Source organism: Ranitomeya variabilis, chromosome 3, assembly GCF_051348905.1.
Source record: "Ranitomeya variabilis isolate aRanVar5 chromosome 3, aRanVar5.hap1, whole genome shotgun sequence".
NCBI classification, from domain to species: Eukaryota; Metazoa; Chordata; class Amphibia; order Anura; family Dendrobatidae; genus Ranitomeya; species Ranitomeya variabilis.
The window spans coordinates 464,099,519-464,123,007 of NC_135234.1; the positions used below are offsets into that span (position 1 = coordinate 464,099,519).

The 23,489-nt window shown below is 44.0% G+C and overlaps 1 protein-coding gene across 3 annotated transcripts in view; it reads right to left on the reverse strand.

Annotated features, from left to right (window-relative positions):
• The window catches only part of TBC1D8 (TBC1 domain family member 8), a 153,555-nt gene that overhangs the window by 82,882 nt on the left and 47,184 nt on the right, over positions 1–23,489 (reverse strand). For all 3 annotated transcript variants that reach the window (XM_077296631.1, XM_077296630.1, XM_077296632.1), the window contains one exon: positions 13,808–14,048. In XM_077296631.1, coding sequence (XP_077152746.1) covers positions 13,808–14,048 — 241 coding nt within the window. The remainder of the gene's footprint in view (positions 1–13,807; positions 14,049–23,489) is intronic.

The following is a 23,489-nucleotide window of genomic DNA, read 5'->3' on the forward strand; positions in this document are numbered from 1 at the left end:
CTGCTAGTGTGACGGCAGCCTTAGGCAATACACTAAAACATACGGTTAAGATTACCCGCTATAGAAAACCGACCTCAAGTAATTCAATTCTTAGAGCTAATTCTTGCCATCCAAATCATGTCATAAATAACATTCCATATGGTGAACTTAGAATAAGAAGGAATTGCTCTGAAAATGATGTTTTTTTGGCAGAGGCAGAGAAAACTTGCGAGTGTCTTTCTAATAGAGGATATCCTAAATGTAATTTAGATAAAGCACATAATAAATTTCTTCGATCTACTTTGGAGATTTTTTTTAACAACGAAAAATTGTAAATCTATTCATAATAGTCCACAGAAAGACAATAAATATTGTAGTATTCAGTACCCCATATAGTTCACAATATAGGCAGATCGTGGATATTGTCAAAAATCATTTACCCATGTTAAAACAAGATGACAAATTAAAACTAATACTAACACAGAACGATATCAAATTTGTTGCTAAACAAGCTCTCACTTTGGGCTCGATCCTGTCCCCAAGTCTATTCTCTAGCTCTTTACGGGATACTAATCGAGCTACCTGGCTTAACGCCACAGGGTTCTTTAGATGCGGAGCCACTCATTGCAAAACATGTAACTATGTACATAAAACAAATACATTCTCATCTTTTCATAATCATAAACAATTTGATATACATGATTACATTAATTGCAACACTGAAAATGTGGTGTATCTGATAGAATGTATTACATGTAATGTTCAGTACATAGGCTGCACCACATGTCCGTTAAAAGTACGAGTTAGACGGCACCTATCAGATGCCGTAAATTCTCAAGCCCTCTCTGCCTCAGCTGTGTCTAGACATTTTTACAATGTGCACAAAGGTCATTTGACTAGTCTCAGATTCTGTGGAATAGAAAAGGTTTATAAACCTCCGAGAGGAGGTAATTTACAGCAGAAACTTTTCAATCGAGAGACATATTGGATGTTTATGCTTGACACACGTATTCCTTATGGTCTCAATGTTAGTCAAGACTTAATAAAACAATACTAACTAATGTTCAAGTAATGTTTCTTAAGGGTATATATTATGTCAATTTAAGTTATTTCCATGATATTCTTAACCGGTAATTACTTCTTTCTACATTTATACATGCTTTTTGCATTTTTAATTGTCTGTCCAATCAATGTCACGTGCACACTATATATATGTTTTCATTGCACTAGTAGGTAGATCATGAGTAAGCCTCCATAGTTGAAACGCGTTGATCATCCTTACTGGTGTGCCAGGTGTTCGCTATGTAAAGATTTTTTGGAAGAACGCTATATTGTTTTGGTTGTCCAATAAAGTCTCACAAAGTTTGAACCGCCTCTGCCTACAGCTGGATCATTTTTCCTCTTGTCTGCACCATCTATCCGACCGTTATTCAATTGGAGGGATTCTAGTGGCCCCACAGGCAATATGAGTGAACACGTCCTATTCATCCCTTTGCTATGACACTGTAAATATACAGTGGGAAAAATAAGTATTTGATAAAGTGCCAATTTTGCAAGTTTACCCACCTACAAAGAATGGAGAGGTCTGTAATTTTTATCGTAGGTACACTTCACCTGTGAGAGACAGAATCTAAAAATAAAAACCAGAAAATCATATTGTATAATTTTAAAATAATTAAATTACATATTTCATGCTAAAAAGAATGCATCTGATCACCTACCAATCAGCAAGAACTCTGGCTCTCACAGACTTGTTAGTTTTTCTTTAAGAAGTCCTCCTACTCTTCAGTCATAACCTGTATTAATTGCACCTATTTGAACTCGCTACCTGTATAAAAAGTCAGTTGTCCACACAATCACACTCCAACCCCTCCACCTTGACCAAGACCAAAGAGCTGTCTAATGACACCAGAGTCAAAATTGTAGACCTATACAAAGATGGGATGAGCTACAGGACAATAGGCAAGCAGCTTGGTGAGAAGGCAACAACTGTTGGAAGAAACACAAGATGACGATCAATCTTCCTCAGTCTAGGGCTCCATGCAAAATCTCGCCTCGAGGGGCAAGGATGATTCTCATAAAGGTCAGAAATCATCCTAGAACTGCACAAGAAGACCTGGTGAATGACTTGAAGAGAGCTGGGACCACGGTCTCAAACATTAAAATTAGTGACACACTACGCCGTCATGGATTACAGTCCTGCATGCCATGCAAGGTTCCCCTGCTCATGCCAGAACATGTCCATGCCCGTATGAAGTTTGCCAATGACCATCTGGATGATCAAAAGGAGGCATGGGAGAAAGTCACGTGGTCAGATGAGACCAAAATAGAACTTTTTGGTATCAACTTCCCTCACTGTGTTTGGAGGAAGAAGAAGGACGAGTACAACCCCAAGAACAGAGTACCAACCATGAAGCATTATTGGGGAAACATCATACTTTGGGGGTGCTTTTCTGCAAAGGGGACAGGACGACAGTACTGTATTGAAGGGATTGTGTATAGCAATATTTTGGCCATCAACCCTCTTCCCTCAGTAAGAGCATTGAAAACACACAGCCAGGGCAACTAAGGAGTGGCTCTGTAAGAAAGATTTTCTGTTCCTGGAGAGATCTACTCAGTCTCAAGACCTGAACCCAATAGAAAAATTTTGGAGGGAGCTGAAACTCAATGATACCCAGCAACAGCCCCAAAACCTGAAAGATCTGGAGGAGATCTGTATGGAGGGGTGGGCCAAAATCCCTGCTGCAGTGTCTGCAAACTTGGTCAAGAACTACAGGAATCGTCTGAGCTCTGTAATTGCAAACAAAGGTTTCTGCACCAAATATTAAGTTATGTTTCTCTATTGTATCAAATACTTATTTCATAAAGGCAAATTAATTATGTACAAATCATACCATGTGATTTTCTTTTTTTTTTTCTTTTTTTTAAAGATTCTTCTTTAAGGACTTCTTGTGCAGTTCTAGGATGATTTCTGACCTTTATGAGAATCATCCTTGCCCCACGAGGCGAGATTTTGCATGGAGCCCTAGACTGAAGAAGATTGATCGTCATCTTGTGTTTCTTCCAACAGTTGTTGCCTTCTCACCAAGCTGCTTGCCTATTGTCCTGTAGCTCATCCCATCTTTGTATAGGTCTACAATTTTGACTCTGGTGTCATTAGACAGCTCTTTGGTCTTGGTCAAGGTGGAGAGGTTGGAGTGTGATTGTGTAGACAATTGACTTTTTATACAGGTAGTGAGTTCAAATAGGTGCAATTAATACAGGTTATGATTGAAGAGTAGGAGGACTTCTTAAAGAAAAACTAACAAGTCTGTGAGAGCCAGAATTCTTGCTGATTGGTAGGTGATCAGATACATATTTCATGCTAAAAAGAACGCAATTTAATTATTTAAAAATTATACAATACGATTTTCTTTTTTTTTTTTTCTTAAGATTCTGTCTCTCACAGTTGAAGTGTACCTACGATAAAAATTACAGACCTCTGCATTCTTTGTAGGAGGGAAAACTTGCAGTGCATCAAAACTCGGCAGTGTATCAAATACTTATTTTGCCCATTGTACATCACATAAATATCAGATGGATACAAACCCCACTATACCTATCTAGACCCTGGGGCCGGGCTGAGTACAATCTGTGCTGTGGGAATGGAAGCTATGTGCCTGGGAAAGCACACTTCTCCTCTAGTAATCTCTTCTCCTTTAGATATGTTTTCCCATAGAATACCTTTCCTGTTTAAGTACCTGTACACTACAGGGAGTCTCTGCCTAAAAGAGGTTATTGCATTCTTTCTCTCACTAGTTCATCTGTTTAATTACCTCCTCTCACCTCTGCATATGTTCCATATAAAGGCCTACTTCAAAAAGTAGTTTAAATTGTCAGCTCTTCTTAAGTCTTAATTAGTATTGCTCATTTCCTAGCTATATCTAATTCTCCCTCTTCACCATATGTCCACTGTGGAGGGCTGGGGGAGGGGAGAGGACATCTCCCTGGAGTTGTCTTACGGAGTTTAATCTTTCTATGACAAGCTCAAAAGACAGGTATCTCATACTACGTTCACTAGATAGTCATAGAAGTACAACAGTTTATGGATGGTTAGGAAGACGAACTGCTAAGTAACAGCATGCAATGCTGGTTGTGATATTTCATTCTGTATCTACCCCCAGGGTGCTATGTATGTGGAGTTGGCAAGATTTCCAAGCTCAAAACCACAATTCTATAGGACTAATAAACAATAAATGAAATGCTCCTCTACATTAACGTCATAAAAAAGTGTCAGCCTGGAGCTTGCTAACTACTTTCAGTCTGCACCCAATACAAGCCTTACCGTAGGCCACACAGTCAATCAGGTTTTGTTGCAAGCAGCTCCACAAAAGTCATGAATAATAACTTGCAACAGATTTCACAAAAATGTGCAACTCTTTAGAAAAAGTTTCAAAAGTAGGGAGTTCTTCACAAAGACAGTTTAGGCACTATTTTCTAAGAAAATGTGAAAATGGCACAATTTTTGGAAAAATATTTAGAATTGAGAGTCCTCAGTGGTTGATACCTTTCAATGGCTAACTGAAAAGATGGTAACAAATTGCAAGCTTTCAAGACTACACAGGTCTCTTCATCAGGCATAGACTAATACAAAATCTGAAGAATTACATATTAATACACAACAGGGCACAGGAATAATGTCATAGATAAGACAAGTGACCTGAAGCAGAACTACCATTATGGGAGAGGGATAAATAGTTGTGTCCATAAATATTGGAACAGTTCATTGATAAGGAGTGTGAATGTTTTATTGTCCTCTGATTGGGGTGTGGTTCTGTGTTGTGATTTGACAATTTTTGGAGCAATTTTATTTTCAAAAAGTAGGTTATACAGTACCAAATGTGCTAAAACTCTATTAAGAAGCATCCACCTTTTAATAAACCAAAATTATTTTAATAAATCAAATAAATTAATAAATAAATTTAGCAATAATTTTTCACATTTATCAAAAATTTCCAATAACCTTTATTTTGTATTCAATTTTCAAGTGGCTTTCATGGGCCTATATTAGAACACCCTCTCCACAAATCATCCGATATTAAAGCGTGACCCTCTGAAAGTATTTAAAATAGTCTTTAGAAAGTTTCTTAAGCATTTAGGAGATTCACGTGCAGTAAAGGGGCTGTCTGGTCTTCAGCTACAAGTCTGCATTCTGTGTACCCCAAAATACTATCAATAAAAAGATCAGATCAAGCCGCAAAAAAATAAGCTCTCACCCAGGCCCAGATCCTGAAAAATGGAAACGCTATGGGTTTTGGAAAAGTAAGTATAAAAGAACCTATACATGTTTGGTATCTGTGTACTTGTACTGACCTGGAGAATTATATTGCCAGGTCAGTTTTACCATACAGTGAACATGGTAAACAAAACCCACCCAAAAAATAGTGGAATTGAATTTTTTTTTGCAATGTCACCAGACTTGGAATTTTTTTTACATTTTCCAGTACACTACATGGCAAAATCAGAAGGTATCGTTCAAATGTACAACTCATCCAGCAAAACACAAACCCTCATATGGCTATATTGTCAGAAAAATAAAAAAAAATTACGGTTCTTAGAAGAAGGGGAGGAAAAAACGAAAAATCATCTGGGGGTGAACTGGTTAAACGTTAAAACGCGATCCACATACTTCAGATTTCATATTTAAAAAACATTTAAACTTTTTTTTTTTATCTAGTCCCATTATGGGACTTGAACATCTAACTCTGATTGCTGGTATGATATACCGCAATACTCCTGTAATGTAGTGTATTACACCTGTGAGTTTCACACCAATATAGAGCCCATTAGATACAGAGGGCAATATTAGGCTATTTTCACATGTTGCGTTTTTTTTTCGGCAGGCAAAACCTGCTCTTTTGGCAGTAAAGAAGCTGCTTACAAAAAACACTTTTTGCTGCATTTTTGCTACGTATTTGATGCATTTTTGTTGTTTCTTGTGCATGCTGATTAAGTTTAGTGTGCCCCCTGTGGTGCAGTGACCAATGTTACAGCCAGGGGGCGCTGTGTGTGCACTTCAAGGTGCACTTGGAGGCATAGTTGTGATGAAACAGTGACTGGCAGTGTTGTGAATGGCCGTTATGTATCGCAGAGGTGGGTGGCCCTGTGATGGAAGCCTGGGTATGTTTTGCTCAAGCAGATCTACTGCTGAGGGTTTTGTTTACATTGGGAGGGCTTCCAGGTGATTGGAGAGATGGGTGGGTCCAGTCACCTACAAACCCACCCAAAGAGGCGTGTCTGAACACCTAAGATGGTTTTGTGTTTTAAGGACCTGTGGTGATGTCACGCTCACCTGACTGGCCATCTGACAGGTACCTGGGTGTGGTTACACCTATGTAAAGGAGGTGTGTGTAGCACATGGTGTGAGTGTTTTTGGGAGTCTGCCAGGGTGGACACTTCCATGTGTCCTGGCTGGACACTGCAGAGTGGCCTGTGTGCTGTAGGTCCTGGATGGTCAGTGTTGGAGGCTCCTGGGAGTGGAGTCGTCCTGGAAGCACCTAGAGACCGTAGACCTGGACGGTCAGTGTTGGAGGCTCCTGGGAGTGGAGTCGCCCTGGAAGCACCTGGAGACCGTAGACCTGGACGGTCAGTGTTGGAGACTCCTGGGAGTGGAGTCGTCCTGGAAGCACCTAGAGACCGTAGACCTGGTCGGACTATGTTGAGGACCTGGGACTGACGTGAAGTCAGCACGAGGAGTGGAACTCCTGAAAGGTATCCCCGGACAAGGGGATTGTAACATATGGCAGAGAAGTTTATCTGCTGCATGAACAGACTGGTGGTCATGATAAGTTCATGGACATAAAGAAATAGACTGTATGTCATATGGTTTATGAAGTTTAGACCAGATTTGACCAGATTTGTGTGAGGTACCGTGCCTGAGTGCTTGAATCCTATGCCAAGCGAGTGTCCCCAACACACTCAGGTAGCGTATCACCACATTTGGTGGAGAATGCGGTCACGGTCCAAGAAGCACATGTTGCAGCGCTGGCTGATCTGAGACAGAGGCGTAAACGGTCTGAGAACCGTGTGTAACAGACAGGACTCTGTGCTATGCTGACCCGTTTCAGTGAGAGACTGTGAAGTTTTTTTCCTCAAGTCAGCTTGCTGTGGCTCAGTGAGGTCACGAAGTTTGCTGTGGTTCAGTGAGGTCATGAAGTTTGCTGTGGCTCGGCGGGGTCACGAAGGTGACAAGCGTCTTGCTGTGGATCGGCGGGTCCACGAAGGTGACAAGCGGCTTGCTGTGGATCGGCGGGTCCACGAAGTTTGAGGTGGAACAGTGCAGAGCCTTGTGGAGCGTAGCTGCAGTTGCAGCAAGAGGTTCAGCAGCAGCGGCTTGTGATTGCCAGCAGGAGCTGGTGAAGAGTTGAAGGAAAAAAAAAAAAAAAAACATTTTTTTTTTTGTTTGCAGATTCTTAAAGGGCCAGTGCAAGGCCAGAGTTACATTGGTGTACTGTGCGAACTGGGGCCTGAAAGTACTGTGGGGAGTCCACGGGGTGTACCCCAGGGAAGGGGTGGTGTCCCTAATAGGGTGGTGTCCCAAAAAAGGGGGCGGTGACCCAAACAGGGACGGTTGCCCAAAAGGGGGCGGAGTCCCAAAAAGGGGCGGCATCCAAAAAGGCAGTTGGTGTCCAAAAGGGGGTGGAGTCCCTTAAGGGGGTGGTGACCCTAAAGGGGGCAGAGGCCCAAAAGGGGGTGGAGCCTCCTAAAACTAAAAAGGTGGCACAAACGGACTGTTGCCAGACACAATGGTACTATGTGTGTCCAATTTGCCATGTGAACTACCCTCCTGGTAAGAAGCTGCGTTGGTGTGTTCTAGCATTGAACGCAGAAATAGAGGATGTTTTTGGTCTGGTTGATTCGGTGAGCCCGGTGACCCTGGTAAGGGCTGTAGAAGATAAATTTATAATGTCTGAAAGGAAGATTGAGGTCACATGCATCCATGGGGACACTAAGGTTTATCCAGTGGCCTTGGTGCAACTCGAGACGGTCAGGAGCCATACAAGTCTGGAGGCCACCATAGTTCCTAACCTACCTTGTCCGGTAATAGTAGGCCAGGACTGTAAGTTATTCTCAGACTTGTGGGAGGAGGGCGTTCCTCTACAGCACGAGGATGGAAGTCTCATTACTGTTGCAGGGGCATACATTAAGTCAGTAATACATCCCAGAATTGACGGGTCAGACATCGGGGTGACCAGTGTGAAGGGTTCGTCTGCCCAACTTACTGACATGATGTCACCTGACATGTACCCCAAGATGATTGGTAGTGGTGTGTTAAATAAAACCTGTGTAGCTGACACCCGATTAGAAAGCAACTTGAGCGTTCACCATGTTGTGGGGCGTGACACAGACTCTAGGGGTGACTGTGACGTTTCATTACCAGTAGCAACCACTAGAGCTGAGTATGAGGTTGTGCGGACAGAAACACTGACACAGGGCAACGACAGTTCTCCCCAAGGTAAAGTCAGGATGGCAGGGGCAGCCATAACAGAAATTATGACCTGTGTAAGGGGCGACTGCGGGTTCCAGGATGACCGATTGGGTGGTGGTGACTCCCATTCAGATGAGGACGCCAGCAGAAAAGAGTGCAGTATGGCTGACTCAAGTGCAAGTGGCAAGTCTTCCTCCCATCGCCGGAGATGTAAAAGAGGCAAAGGGGCTGAACAAATTGCACCCTCTGAGAAGGTTGATAAAGAGGAGGTCCAGGATCTCGCTAATGAGCTGTCTCATGAGAAGCAAAAGGTAACAGATTTACAGGCCGAGTTAAAGCATCTGAGACAAGCAGCTGAGCACAGGGTGGATAACCTGGAGAAGGAAGTCTCTGAGCTCCGAGGTCACCTGTCAACGTGGCAAAGTGTGAATAAAGCCTTAAGGGAAGATGTGGAAGTGCTCAGAGAAGCATTAAGTGGTCTTCTGCAAGAGAAGGAGATGCTGGTCACAGACTCACAGAAGCGGTACCAGAAAGGTAAAGAGGTAAAGATGCCAGTGCCCATCCTGGCCAGGGATCTGGAAGAGTGTAAAGCGGAGGAAGAGTTGGTGGTAAAAGCAGAACAAGACAGTCACCCGGTTATGGCAGATGTCTTAATGGAAAGGTCCATGGCAAAACGGGAGCCGTCCGTCCCTGAAGAGAGTGAGACCCCGCTCTTCAAGTGTGTGATTGGTGTACGCAAAGAAGTGCAAGAAGCCTGTACCGGTGAAGGTGTGCATGAGGCCTTTAGAAATGCAGTGGAAGCATGTAGTGTGAACTGGGCCCCAGAGACAAAACAGTTGGTGATACTGTCCACTAAGGAAGTCACAGTAAAGCGGGTAGCTATCCTGAAAGATATGCACCTACAATGTCTTCGCACAAAACAAATGATCCTGTTGAGGAACAAGGAAGCAGCTCGACGTATGGAGCATGCCAGGAAAACGCAGAGTCGGCTGGGCTTTGTGGAAGACGTCATTCGAGTACCCAGAAATCTGGTGGGGAAAGTCATTGGTAGATTTGGAAAAGTGATGCAGGACCTGGTGAATAGATCCGGTGTGGCAAGAGTGAGGACTCCAGATGTTGGCGAAGTCCAGGTAACTGGTGAAGATGAGATGGTTACATTTGTTGTAATTGGCTCAGTAGATAGCCTTAGGAACATTCGAGTGCTTCTTGAATACCGGGTGACGTATCTAAAGGAGATAGAGCAGCTAAGACTGGAACGTCTGAAGATTCATAAACAGCTGCAGAATATAAGATGGCGACCACTTCCAACCCAGGGTATGGAGGTACGAAAAGCTACTCTAAGGAATAGAAGAGTCCAAAGAAGTGACTCCTCTGTTAGCTCAGGGCTGAGTGACCGAGGTAGGAGACCCGATAGCAGATGTAGTAGCGAAGGGTCAGACGCAGACCAGACAGTGAGCGCGACTACAAGTGAAACTTATGACCGTGTCAAACGGGGAAGTCGACTATGGAAAGAAAGCTCACGTGAAAGGGTACATGTGGAAAGTGGGTTGACCAAAAAGGGTCTGGTGACACAGACGGATGGTAACTCAAGGGTTGAAGCCCAAGGCCGACAAACTGACCGCTGGGGGCAGGGAAGGCCTATCAAAGGTAACGTGGGTTCCCGGTTTCGGAACCCCGGGTTTATGTCATGTATCCACCCCAATAGGGTTGAACAAAGGGGGGAGGTATGTGGTGCAGTGACCAATGTTACAGCCAGGGGGCGCTGTGTGTGCACTTCAAGGTGCACTTGGAGGCATAGTTGTGATGAAACAGTGACTGGCAGTGTTGTGAATGGCCGTTATGTATCGCAGAGGTGGGTGGCCCTGTGATGGAAGCCTGGGTATGTTTTGCTCAAGCAGATCTACTGCTGAGGGTTTTGTTTACATTGGGAGGGCTTCCAGGTGATTGGAGAGATGGGTGGGTCCAGTCACCTACAAACCCACCCAAAGAGGCGTGTCTGAACACCTAAGATGGTTTTGTGTTTTAAGGACCTGTGGTGATGTCACGCTCACCTGACTGGCCATCTGACAGGTACCTGGGTGTGGTTACACCTATGTAAAGGAGGTGTGTGTAGCACATGGTGTAAGTGTTTTTGGGAGTCTGTCAGGGTGGACACTTCCATGTGTCCTGGCTGGACACTGCAGAGTGGCCTGTGTGCTGTAGGTCCTGGATGGTCAGTGTTGGAGGCTCCTGGGAGTGGAGTCGTCCTGGAAGCACCTAGAGACCGTAGACCTGGACGGTCAGTGTTGGAGGCTCCTGGGAGTGGAGTCGCCCTGGAAGCACCTGGAGACCGTAGACCTGGACGGTCAGTGTTGGAGACTCCTGGGAGTGGAGTCGTCCTGGAAGCACCTAGAGACCGTAGACCTGGTCGGACTATGTTGAGGACCTGGGACTGACGTGAAGTCAGCACGAGGAGTGGAACTCCTGAAAGGTATCCCCGGACAAGGGGATTGTAACATATGGCAGAGAAGTTTATCTGCTGCATGAACAGACTGGTGGTCATGATAAGTTCATGGACATAAAGAAATAGACTGTATGTCATATGGTTTATGAAGTTTAATAAACCAGATTTGACCAGATTTGTGTGAGGTACCGTGCCTGAGTGCTTGAATCCTATGCCAAGCGAGTGTCCCCCAACACACTCAGGTAGCGTATCACCACACCCCCAAAAAACATGATGCAACTTCCTTAGGTTTCTGCACCAAAAATGCAGCAAAACCTGATACATGCACTTTTTGCTGCGTTTTTGCACTTACTCGTTGCTTTCTATGGGTGAATAAACGCTGTAAAAACGCTGAAAGAAGTGACATGCTGCAGGTTTCAAAAACGTATCAGTTTTCCAATTCAATCAGGAAAAAAAACTGTGTGCGTGAGAAGTCTGAAATCTCATTGCTTTTGCAGCTGCTGTAAAACGCAGCTTAAAATTTGCATTTGCCCTGGTCACTATCTTATCGAGTTAAATAGTTTCGTAGGTGTCAACTATTTATTACAGCAGATATCCACCAATATAAATTAATGAGCCCTCGCCATCAGCATGTCGCAATAGTACAAGCATATTAGGTTTGGATCCTATGGCATAATAGTAAATAAGTGAAGGGGTTAAAATGCCAAATAATGGCTTTTTGGGATAGAACATGTTAATACTGTGCACAACATATTTATGATAGCAAGCATTAGTGTAATGCTCCACATCAAATTTCATTATACCACTTCAGTCAATTTGCAAAACCTAACCTAGTTGTATCATGCAACATCAGTCTGAGATTAAAGGGAGAAGAGAAAACACGACGGATGGAAAGTCAATAAGCAGCAGGATGCCTATTAGCCATAATTATTATGTACTCATGAGCAGAGCCTGGAGAATATGTTTAATGACTAATAAAGATTGATTCATTAAACATTTATGGTTTGTACAGATCTGGACTGCCAGGAAGCGCAATACACTGGAAGGCCCTGTGACAGACTGAAATAAAGGCATGCCAAGACCATAGCTTTCAAGGTCAAAGAAGAATTGATCAGATCATACTCCCGATTACGGTACGGCACTGCTGTATAGTGTGGACTTAGGAGTTGAGCCCGGAACGACAGTGCTGGACATCACCTTCGCTGCTACTCTCTTGTACAGTGGGCAACATTTTTCCCATACCCCCCAGACTTGACAACAGACAAGGTGGAGGCTTTGTCCTTCTTGCACTAAAACGTGCTTTTCAGGTTATGCCTTCAGTACCTTAATTTACGGTACATTCTCCCTCCAGGTCAAACCCATCAGTTAATAGATCATTTTGCAACTTGGTTTCTGACACACCGACTCTCATCATGGGGGGCTTAACATTGCCACTGATAATTCCTTCTCCCCATCTGTCACTCATCTTCCATCTCTAACCTCCTCCCTAGGTCTTTCATAGCTTACTTACTTTCCTACACATGAAGATGGGAATACACTGGACATGGTCTTCAGACTTTGCGCAGTCAATGACATTACCTGATATTTTATTTCCATGTGTGGCACAATCATAAATTCCGGGCAGCAATACTGTCACTCTTATTCATACTGGCCTTGACTACTGCAACTCTCTACTAACTTATCTCACCCTTATCAATCTCTTCCCTCTAAAATCTAACATGAATGAAGCAGCCATGCTCCTATTTTCTGTCCAGCTGCTACACGAATGACTCCAACCTATGCCAGTCATTGCACTGGTTGTCCATCTATACAATATAAACAAACCCATGCTTCCACCACAGCTAGGAACGGGAAGTAATTTCACGGCGTTAACGTCATGACTGGCTGCACTGGTATTTCCCTTGCAACTTGTCAATTTTATTAAATGAACATGTGACCTGGCAAATACCCCATGCCCTATTTATCAGGATAGTGGGGACTGGCTGGATTTGACCATGTGACCACATTGTTTGAGAATGGCATCCTCCGATTGGTGTGTGGGCAATTTAAATAATCACGAATCCCTCCATCTAAATACGCCCCCGGAAGAAGATAGGCGAAAAGCGCGTCGGGTGAGGGACACAGCTGATATCCCAGCTCCTATGGTTCTTAAATCCTGACCATATGCACAGTGATTTATTGAACTCATATATGCTGGCACTTTGTTTTTCCTGGGTATATCTATACCCATACTTTTCGTACATATGGTTAAGTATTTACCATCTTTATATTTATATGTTGAGATATACACGGTCGTAAATCACAATATATGTTAACCCTATGTGCTGCAATTTATCGCTAGTACGTGTTGTGTACTCATAACACTGTTTTTCTAGGGAGATTGTCTATTGATATATATATCTTTTTTGACTATATGCACCGAAGCACTTTCTGGCAGTTGTCACCGCAATCGTGAGCTTGTGGAAATCTGATACCTTTATTATTAGTTGACATACATCACCTAGCCATGTGATATTTTCAATTTATCTTGCATTTACCTCCAATGGAAATTTAACACTTGTTACTACAAGTTCATTCTCCATGGAACCATACAGTTTGTTTGAATTTTCTACGACATATTGATGCAATTTTTCACTTGTATTCTCAAATTATATAAATTATATCTTGCTGTGTCCCTTTTTGACACGTGGCACGTTGTGTAAATTTGTTCTATTTGATCAATTAAGAATGGTTTTATTACATATTTTTGATATGCACTTCTTGACTTTGGGTTCTTATCCAGGGTTTGCTTCACTAGTACAAATTGTGACCTTCTGTTGAAAGGTTTATTGGACTAAAATGTATGCTCTATAATTTAATTATGTTGAAAAATTAAAAAAATACTAAAAAAAAAAAAAAAGAAATGATAGAACACTTACCTCTTACTGATTTGAGTTGGTTGCTGCAAATTTTGGTCTAGTTCAAAGACTTCATTGTCCAGCAGCCTCCTGACCGTCACATCTGCAAGCTGCTCCATTATTCTAAACACCTCATTGATGTCAAGGAACATGGAGAACTCCCGCTCCTTTCCACGTGTATAGACCATGATGATATCAACCATAAGAACATTTGATGCCCTTTCAAGTTTCTGAACCTCTACCCAGGGGATCACAAGTTTTACTAAACAAGAAAAGAAAATATAACGTAAAAAGGGTCACCATCAAACAAAGCACAATACAATTTACCCAATACATTCAAGTTTATATTAATGATGCAATGTCTGTCTAATATACTACAAATAAGAAGGTTTTTTTTTTACAGGTATGAAAGGCATAATCTGTAAAGTAATATCACAATTTATTTGCAAAATATAAACAACTATTAAACACAGAGGCATTGCATACAAATAACATTATTGCAGTATAAATATATTTCTATATACACACATTTTAGAATTATTCTGTCTGGGGACATACACGGGTGCTCAATTCTTCATATAAAAAAAAAAAAATCAAGCTTTGAAACAACATGCAAAATAACTAAGCTATAGTGACATGCACCTCATCAGTTAATGTTCTCTTTATAGAAATTGAAGACAACATGTGTGTCTAGTGGACCTTGTACATCTCGAGTTTAGACTGAAGACATAAAAGGTTTCTATGAAATAGACGAAAACAGGTTCTACTACTTTCAGATCAGGAGAATTTGGAGGCCACTCACACAAGGATAATTAAACATACTCCTGAGAACTTCTTAGAAACCTGCATGAATGGGCACTATTGTCAGAACAGGTAACATCAAGCAACTGTAGGCAAATCCCTTCTGTGCAAGGAGAACTCCAGAGGAAGCGGTGCACACTGCACACAGTAAAATGGGGATAGCCAGACCACCACACTTTGGCTTATTTATTCGATACGACAGTTTACTACAAAATGTACAGAACTGTGTCTAAAACAAAGAAAGGGACACATCGGTGTCTGTGGCCTCTAAACAATGCAATTGCGGCTTTACAAAAATTGATTTGTTTTTACATTGTCATTTTCTGAGAGCTGTAACTTTTAATTTGGCCGAATCAGCCACATTAGGTCTTGTTTTTTGGAGGACAATTTGGTGTTTTAAGTTATACTATTTCTTTTTACATATGACTTTTATCATTGCTTATTACAAAATTTTTTGTGTTGCAGTATAATAAAGTGACATTTTATTACGTGTTTTTTTATTTATTTATTTTTTTTTATATATAGTATGTGCCATCAGAATAAATAACACTTTATAGATTGGGACGTTCCAGATACTGTGATACCTATTATGTGTGTGTTTATTTATTTATTTCTGTTTTAATGCAAAGGTTGCGTTTTTAGTGACGAAACAGCTTTTCATGATTTTTGCACGTTATGTTTTTTTTTTTACTTCTTCACTTAGTCCTACTGTGGGACATTATATATATATATATATATATATATATATATATATATATATATATATATATATATATATATATATATATATATATATATATATATATATATATATATATATATATATATATATATATATATATATTTTACTTTGAGGCTATGTGCACACGTAGCAGAATTGCCGCGGAAATTTCCGCGGCAATTCTGCGCCTCCTGCCGCGGGTATATCGCATGCAGAATTTGCATGCATATACCCGCAGAAAACTAGCGTTTTGCAAGCATAATTAGCTTGCAGAATGCTAGCGTTTCCCAAGCGATCTGTAGCATCGCTTGGAAAACTGTTTGACAGGTTGGTCACACTTGTCAAACATAGTGTTTGACAAGTGTGACCAACTTTTTACTATAGATGCAGCCTATGCAGCATCTATAGTAAAAGGTTGAATGTTAAAAATAATTTAAAAAATAAAAAAATAGAATTATTCTTACCGTTAATTCGGTTTCTAGGAACCTTCCACGACGGCATATGCATATGGAGGTTGTCTCTTTGCCCTAATGGGGAACAGGAAACACAGAGGTTAAAAGGACCTCCCACTTGCCAGTGACTTACAACTGAGACCATTGCACTGGTTTACCTTTAAAATCCCAGAACTAATCCAGGAATATATATAGGGTGGGAAATTAGTGCCGTCGTGGAAGGTTCCTAGAAACCGAATTAACGGTAAGAATAATTCTATTTTCTCTAGTCACCTTCCACGACGGCATATGGAGGAATACCAACTAATTTTGGCACTAGGGAGGGACAACGGCCTGGAGTACTTTGCGGCCGAAGGTTAAGTCCTTGTTGGACAATACATCTAGTCTGTAATGTTTAGAGAAGGTATGGAGTGAAGACCACGTTGCTGCCCTGCAAATCTGCTCCGGAGATGCGCCTGCTCTTTCTGCCCAGGAAACCGATGTGGATCTTGTTGAATGGGCTTTGATACCTACTGGAGGTAACTTGTTTTGAGCGAGATAGGCTTCCGTAATAGCCTTCTTGATCCATGTAGCGATGGTACTTTTGGCTACTTTTTTCCCTTTGTTTTGTCCTGAGAGATGGACAAACAGGTTATGATCAATTCGGAATGTACTGGTGTGGTCCAAGTATTGTAAAAGAATACGTCGAACATCCAAGGTGTTGAATCTTCTTTCTTCCGAGTTTGTTGGATTGTGGCAAAAGGTTGGTAGAAAAATCTCTTGAGAACGGTGGAAGTCAGAGATAACCTTCGGAAGAAAGGACGGATCAAAACGAAGCACAATTGAATCATCTCTTACCAGAAGATAAGGTTCTCGTGTAGACAAGGCCTGTAATTCACCAATCCTTCTGGCTGAAGTAATGGCAACCAAGAACACGGCTTTATAGGCTAGGTTTTGTGGAGAACAAGATGATAGTGGTTCAAAGGGTGGACCTGTCAGACCCTGGAGAACTATATTGAGATCCCATGGGGGAACTATGACCTGTTTTCTAGGATTCATTCTAGTAGCTGATGTCATGAACCTTTTAATCCAGCGATGACTCGCTAAATCTTGGTCAAAGACCGAGCTAAGTGCAGAGACCTGGACCTTGAGGGTACTGGGCCTGAGACCTATTTCCAAGCCTTTTTGCAAAAAGTCCAATATAATGGGTATATTAGGCTTGAGGGGGTCTGGAAGGTTAGGCAGACAGAATGAAGAAAACTTTTTCCAGATCTTGTTGTAGATGGCGTTGGTCACCGGTTTTCTCGATTTTTGTAGGGTAGCTATGACAGGAATTGATAGTCCTTTAGCTCTTAAAACCTGGGTTTCAGCAACCACGCCGCCAAGCTCCACTTCTGAGGGTCTGGGTGGAGAATGGGACCCTGAGAAAGAAGATCGTGTTTTATCGGCAACATTACTGGTCCATCCACTTGTAGTTGGGTAATTAGGTTGAACCAACTCCTTTTGGGCCACAATGGAGCTATCAGGATAGTTGAAGTCCTTTCTAGGCGTATCTTCCGTAGAACCTTGGCAAGGATGGGGATTGGCGGAAAAGCATAAGCTAGATGAAACGGCCAATCTTGGGTTAAAGCATCCAACCCCCTGGGATTGCCTCTCGGGTTCAGGGAAAAAAAGGTTTCGACCTTTGCGTTCTGGTGAGAGGCAAAGAGGTCGACGTCTGGATGACCCCATCTGTGAACCAGCATGCTGAATATTTGAGGATCCAGGCTCCACTCGCCAGGATGGATTTCCTGGCGGCTTAGGTAGTCTGCCTGAATATTTGTAGTTCCCTTGAGGTGGATTGCCGTCAGGGATAGTAAGTGCTTTTCGGCCCAAGAAAAGATTCGAGCGGAGATTTTTATTAGACTGAGGGTTCTTGTACTGCCTTGGTGCCTGATATGGGCCACCGTGGTCATGTTGTCCGAGTAAATCTGTACATGTTGACCCGAAATCTGATGACTTGCCGCTAGTAGAGTCTCTTCCACAGCCTTGAGTTCCCTGAAATTTGATGATTTCTCGGAAATCGATTGGCTCCACTGGCCCTGATAGGGGACATGGTTCACTATGGCTCCCCAGCCTCTCTTGCTGGAATCTGTTTTGATGGTGGTTAGAGGAGACTGAATCCAGCATACTCCTTTCAGAAGGTTCCTGGGCTTCATCCACCATGTTAAAGAGGCTTTCACTCTGCCCGGAGTGTGGATGCTCTTGGCAAGAGTGCCAGGTCGACCATCCCAATTGTGTAGAATGTGGGCTTGTAGAGTCCTTGAGTGGGCTTGAGCCCAAGCCACCGACTGTATGCAGGCTGTCATGGAACCCAACAGCGACATTCCCTCTCGCAGAGTAGGGGATCTCATTTCTTTGAACTTCCTGACTTTTGTTAGTAGGGGAAGCCTGTGATCGTCTGGGAGGAAGGACATTTGTCTTGCTGAGTCCAGCATTACTCCCAGAAATCTCCTGGTTTTTGCAGGTTGAAGCTGAGATTTTTGTAGGTTCGGAATCCAACCTAGAGATCTCAGAATGTCTAGGGTGGTAGAGACATGTGCTATCAGGGTTATCTCGGTGGAAGCTACTATCAGAAGATCGTCCAGATAGGGCACTATACAGACACCTTGCTTTCGGATAAATGACACTACTTCGGCCATCACCTTGGAGAACACCCTCGGTGCTGATGAAATGCCGAAGGGAAGGACTCCAAACTGATAGTGCTCCACCCGATGATTCCCCTGTATCGCAAACCTGAGATATTTTCTGTGTCTCGGGTGAATAGGGATGTGGAAATACGCATCCTTGAGATCGATGGTAGCCATAAAAGAGTGATGTTCTATCAGAGGAATCGCAGATCTTACAGACTCCATCTTGAACTTGCGATATTTCACGTGCTGGTTCAGACCCTTTAAGTTTATAATAATCCGGACGTCTCCTGAAGGTTTTGGAACCAGGAAGAGTCGGGAGTAGTGTCCTTTCCCCCACTCTGATTGTGGGACTGGGGAAATTACATTTGATCTGATAAGGTCTTTGAGACCTAAGGACAATAGACTGCGATCCCTTGATGATGGAAGGGAAGTGACTTTTAGACCCTGAGGTGGGGGAGAAATTAACTCTATTAACAGGCCGTCTCTGATGACATTGAGAACCCAGTGGGAGCTGGTAATATCCTCCCACTGAACCACATATTTCGAGAGCCTTCCCCCCACCGGGTCGGAGTCATTGTTTGTCCTGCTGGGATTGTTGCTGCTGCTGCTGTTGCGGGACAAAGATATTCTTTCCCCTACCCTTTGCGTAGCTCCACCTGCCGGTTTTTCCTTTGCCTCTTGCTTGAGAGGACTGAGGCTGTGGGCCACGAAAAAAACGTTTCCTAGGCTGTTTTTGCTCAGGGAGCGCCTTCTTTTTGTCGGTGACTTTATCGAGAATATCGTCTAGGGCAGGACCAAAGACGTAGTCTCCTTTGAAGGGTATGGTGCAGAGCTTAGACTTAGAGGTGATATCCCCACTCCAGAGCTTAAGCCAGAGGGCTCTTCTGGCAGAGTTGGAAAGTACGAGGGATCTGGCGGCGACTCTTACAGATTCCAGAGAAGCGTCCGCCAAATACCCTGTAGCTTTATGCAAAATGGGTAGGGAATCCAATATCTCGCCTCTTGAGGTACCTTGAGATATGTGATTCTCTAATTTTTCAAGCCAGCAGGAGAGAGCTCTTGCCACACAGGTGGAGGCGACGTTAGCCTTAAGGACAGCTGCAGAAGTTTCCCATGATTTTCTGAGGAGACTTTCGATCTTCCTATCCATGGGATCCTTCAATTGAGAAGAATCCTCAAAGGGGAGTGCAGTTCTCTTGGCGACTCTAGCCACTTGCACATCGACCTTGGGAATATCTAATTTAAGGTCATCCTCAAGCAGAAATCTGTGCTTCATTTCTGAAGGGGTACTAAGACGCCTCTCAGGTAGTTCCCATTCCTGATTAATCATACTGATGATATTGGCATGAACTGGGAAGCCCACTCTCTTCTCCGATGAAAGACCACCGAACATCTGATCCTGTATGGACTGCGGTACAGGTTCCTCTTCTAGTCCCATGGTATTACGGACAGCAGAGACTAGATCCTCAATATAGTCTGAGGAAAAGAGGTATTTCCTGACCTCAGCTTTAGGAGATACTGGATCCTCCCAGCCAACAGATGAGGCATGAGAGAGGTCCGAATCAGAGTCAGATTCCACAACCTGAATTTTCCTCTTCTTAGCCGGGGAATGAGGTTGTGGCTGCGGAGATGGAGGTGGGGGTGGAGGTGTAAAGGCTGCCAGAGAAGATTGTACCTCCTGTTTTACTAATGAGCGAATCTCATCCAATAATGATGGCTGCTCAGCTCTTATTATCTTGTCCGTACATGACTGACAGAGTTTCTTGTCCCAGTTAGGAGGACATTTAGAGGAACAGATAGGGCACTTTTTTCTATAGGCACCTTTAGGGGCAGGTTTTTCTCCCTGAAATATATAAAGGGAGAGAGGGGTGAGGACTTCTAACCCCTGCTACACTCCTCCCGGATCCCATCCCTGCGAACACTTACAGAGGCAGGGGTGGCGCTGGGCTCCGCAGATACGGGGCATGAAGAACCTTCCATACTGAAGGAGATAGCCTTACCTCAGTGGTGGTTCAGCAGGCTTTTAAGGACGCCGTCCAAGCACCTGCTCCAGCGATTAATCCCCCTCCCCCTCCAGAATCCAGGTGAGGGAGCTGTGCGGTCCGACACGCCGGCCGGCGAAACCCGGAAGTACCGGCTTCTGAATGCATGAAGAAACCGGAAGTGACGCGCGAGAGCCGCTGACGTCACTTCCGGAACGCCGAGCCGACAACATGGAGGAGGAGGACGCCGGGCAGCTCTAGGAGGAGCCCGGTCAGGGAACCCCGGCCTGCTTTGCCCTCGTGGGGGCGCGGGAAGGCCGGGAGGGGGTCCCGAGGACCTGCAAGCAGGACGACGGGAGCAGCATGAGGAGGAGGCCAGAGGCGACCATCTGCTGCCCGGCTAAACAGGCAGCGCCTGCAAGGTACCGTAGCCACCGGCCACTACAGCACATGAGGAAACCTCTACCTGTCCCATGGGGAACAGGAAAGACACTGGCAAGTGGGAGGTGGGAGGTCCTTTTAACCTCTGTGTTTCCTGTTCCCCATTAGGGCAAAGAGACAACCTCCATATGCATATGCCGTCGTGGAAGGTGACTAGAGAAAAAAAGGTTATACTCACCTCAGCGGCTTCCGTTCCTAATGCTGTGTGTTCAGGACCTTCCATTGACGTAGCGGTCACGTGACCCGCGGTCATGTGACCGTGACGTCATCGCAGGTCCTTCACACACACCACAGAAGCCGTTGAGGAGGTCGGGCCGCCCGAAGGTGAGTATATCGCTATTTTTTATTTTAATTCTTTTTTTTTTACCACTTATATGATGCCCAGTCCGTGGAGGAGAGTCTCCTCTCCTCCACCCTGGGTACCAACCGCACTTGATCTGCTTACTTCCCGCATGGTGTGCACAGCCCCGTGCGGGAAGTAAGCAGATCAATGCACTCCTATGTGTGCAGAATCGCCGCGATTCCGCAATTTTAATGAACATGCTGCGTTTTTTTCTGGATTGCGATTCCACTCAGGAAAAAAATGCAGCATGTGCACAAAAAATGAAATGCGGATTGCATTCTGTTACATAGGATGCTTAATGTTAGCGTTTTTTTCGTGGTTTTATAGCGTTTTTATAGCGAAAAAACACGACAAAAACGCAAAAAATCTGCTACGTGTGCACACAGCCTGAAGGCTAATCAGTCAGCGTCACACTGACAAAGCCTGTAAGACCATGCCTTTAGCAGGATCTTACAGGCCACCTACCCCAGGGTCATCAGATGACCTCAGGTTACAATGGCTATAATTGACACTGGTGATTACGATCACAGGCGGTCGATTCTGTCAAAGAGGGTCTTTTTACCACTTATTTACTGCTGTCACGATTAATAGCAATAATTAAGGTGTTAATCCGCCCCAATCTGTTTCAAAACCGGCCGGGGCCAATACAGCAGGATGTCAGCCATCTTGTACAGCTGTCACCTGTGGGAATTGTGTCTGGGGCAGGGAGCTATTTACTTATTCCTGACTGCCGTGATCGTTGACAGCAATCCGAAATAAGGCTCCTTAGCGATCGCCATTTAAATGCATATTGGCGGTTATTAAGGGGTTAAAAATAGGTTATGGATCTCAAAACACAGGTCTGAGGATTTAATTAAAGGGAACATGTCAGGAGGAATTAAAGGGAACTTGTCACCCCCCAGGGCGTTTTTAAGTAAAAGAGCCACCTTCAGCAGCACTAAGGCTGCATTCTGTGAAGGTGGCTCTTATGCTTCTGATCCCTAGTAACACTGAAATATTGACTTTTATAAATTGCGCCCCATACCTGTATTGAGTCCCAGAGGTATGGCGTCTCCTCCTGTTTCAGCCGCCTCCCAGCCGTCCATCATCCAGCTCTTGAGCCTGTGCGCCGCCTCCTTTGTTGCTGTTACATGGCCGGCGCCTGCCCCCATCTCCCTCCTCCTCTTTCTCTTTCCTCCCTCGGCAGCGTCTGATGAGCTGAGGCTTCTTTCACACTTCCGTCTTCCAATGCTGCACAGGATCCTTCAAAACGTTGAAAAGACGGATCCTGTGCAGATTGTGGATAACGTGTGCACTGGGCCCGTCTCTCTGACGGACCCGTCGAGGCTATGTGCACCTGTTGTGTATGAGTCTTTGCAGTGGTTTTCCACTGCGAAAACGCATGCACAACACAAACAAGGTTAAAAAAAAAAAAAAAAATCACAGTATTCTCACCTACCGGCGTTCCTGCGCAGCGATGCTCCCAGCAGCTAGCATTACTTCCTAGTAATACATTGCGAAATCTCGGTCTCGCGAGACCGTGACTTCTCGCGAGATTTCTCAATGTATTACTAGGAAGTAATGCTAGCTGCCGGGAGCATCGGTGACGCTGTGCGGGAACGCCGGTAGGTGAGAATATTTCGATTTTTATTTTTTTAAATTATTTTTAACATTATATGCTGGCATATATGCATAGGCAGCATCAATAGTAAAAAGAGAAAGAGAGCAAGCGAGAATTTCCCTGACGGGAAATTCTTCCACACATGCTCAGTTTGAAAAGACTGACTGCGCTTGTGCGGCCGCGCTGCCCGAGTTCCCGCCCTGCAGTGTGAATAAATCAGAAGACACTGCGGGGCGGGATCTCGGGCAGCGCGACCGCACAGGTGCAGTCAGCAAGACATCAAATGAAGTCAGAAGACGGGCAGCGCTAACTGCACATGCCCAAGGCATAAGATAACAGCGCAGGCGCCGGGACAGTTGAAAACAACGCTGAGGAGGCGGTGCCAGGCGCCAAGAGGGCATGAGTGACGGCGGTGATGCGTCTGCATTAGGGGGGAAAGACCTGCCCCCAGGACTATTTCAAGGTATTTTGGACAAATTGCAAAATCGATTATTTCTGCAGTTACAGCACCAAGAACTAAAAGAGCCACCTTGTCAGAATGCAGCAGTAGTGCTGCACAAGGTGGCTCTTTTCGTTACAAACGCCTGGGGGGGGGTGACAGGTTCCCTTTAAGACAGCCTCATGATAGTTTCATATGTCCGTGAAACACAGACCCTGCTTTGATCACAAAATCAAGCTTTATCACTGGGTCTCCTGACCTGAGCTAACCCCT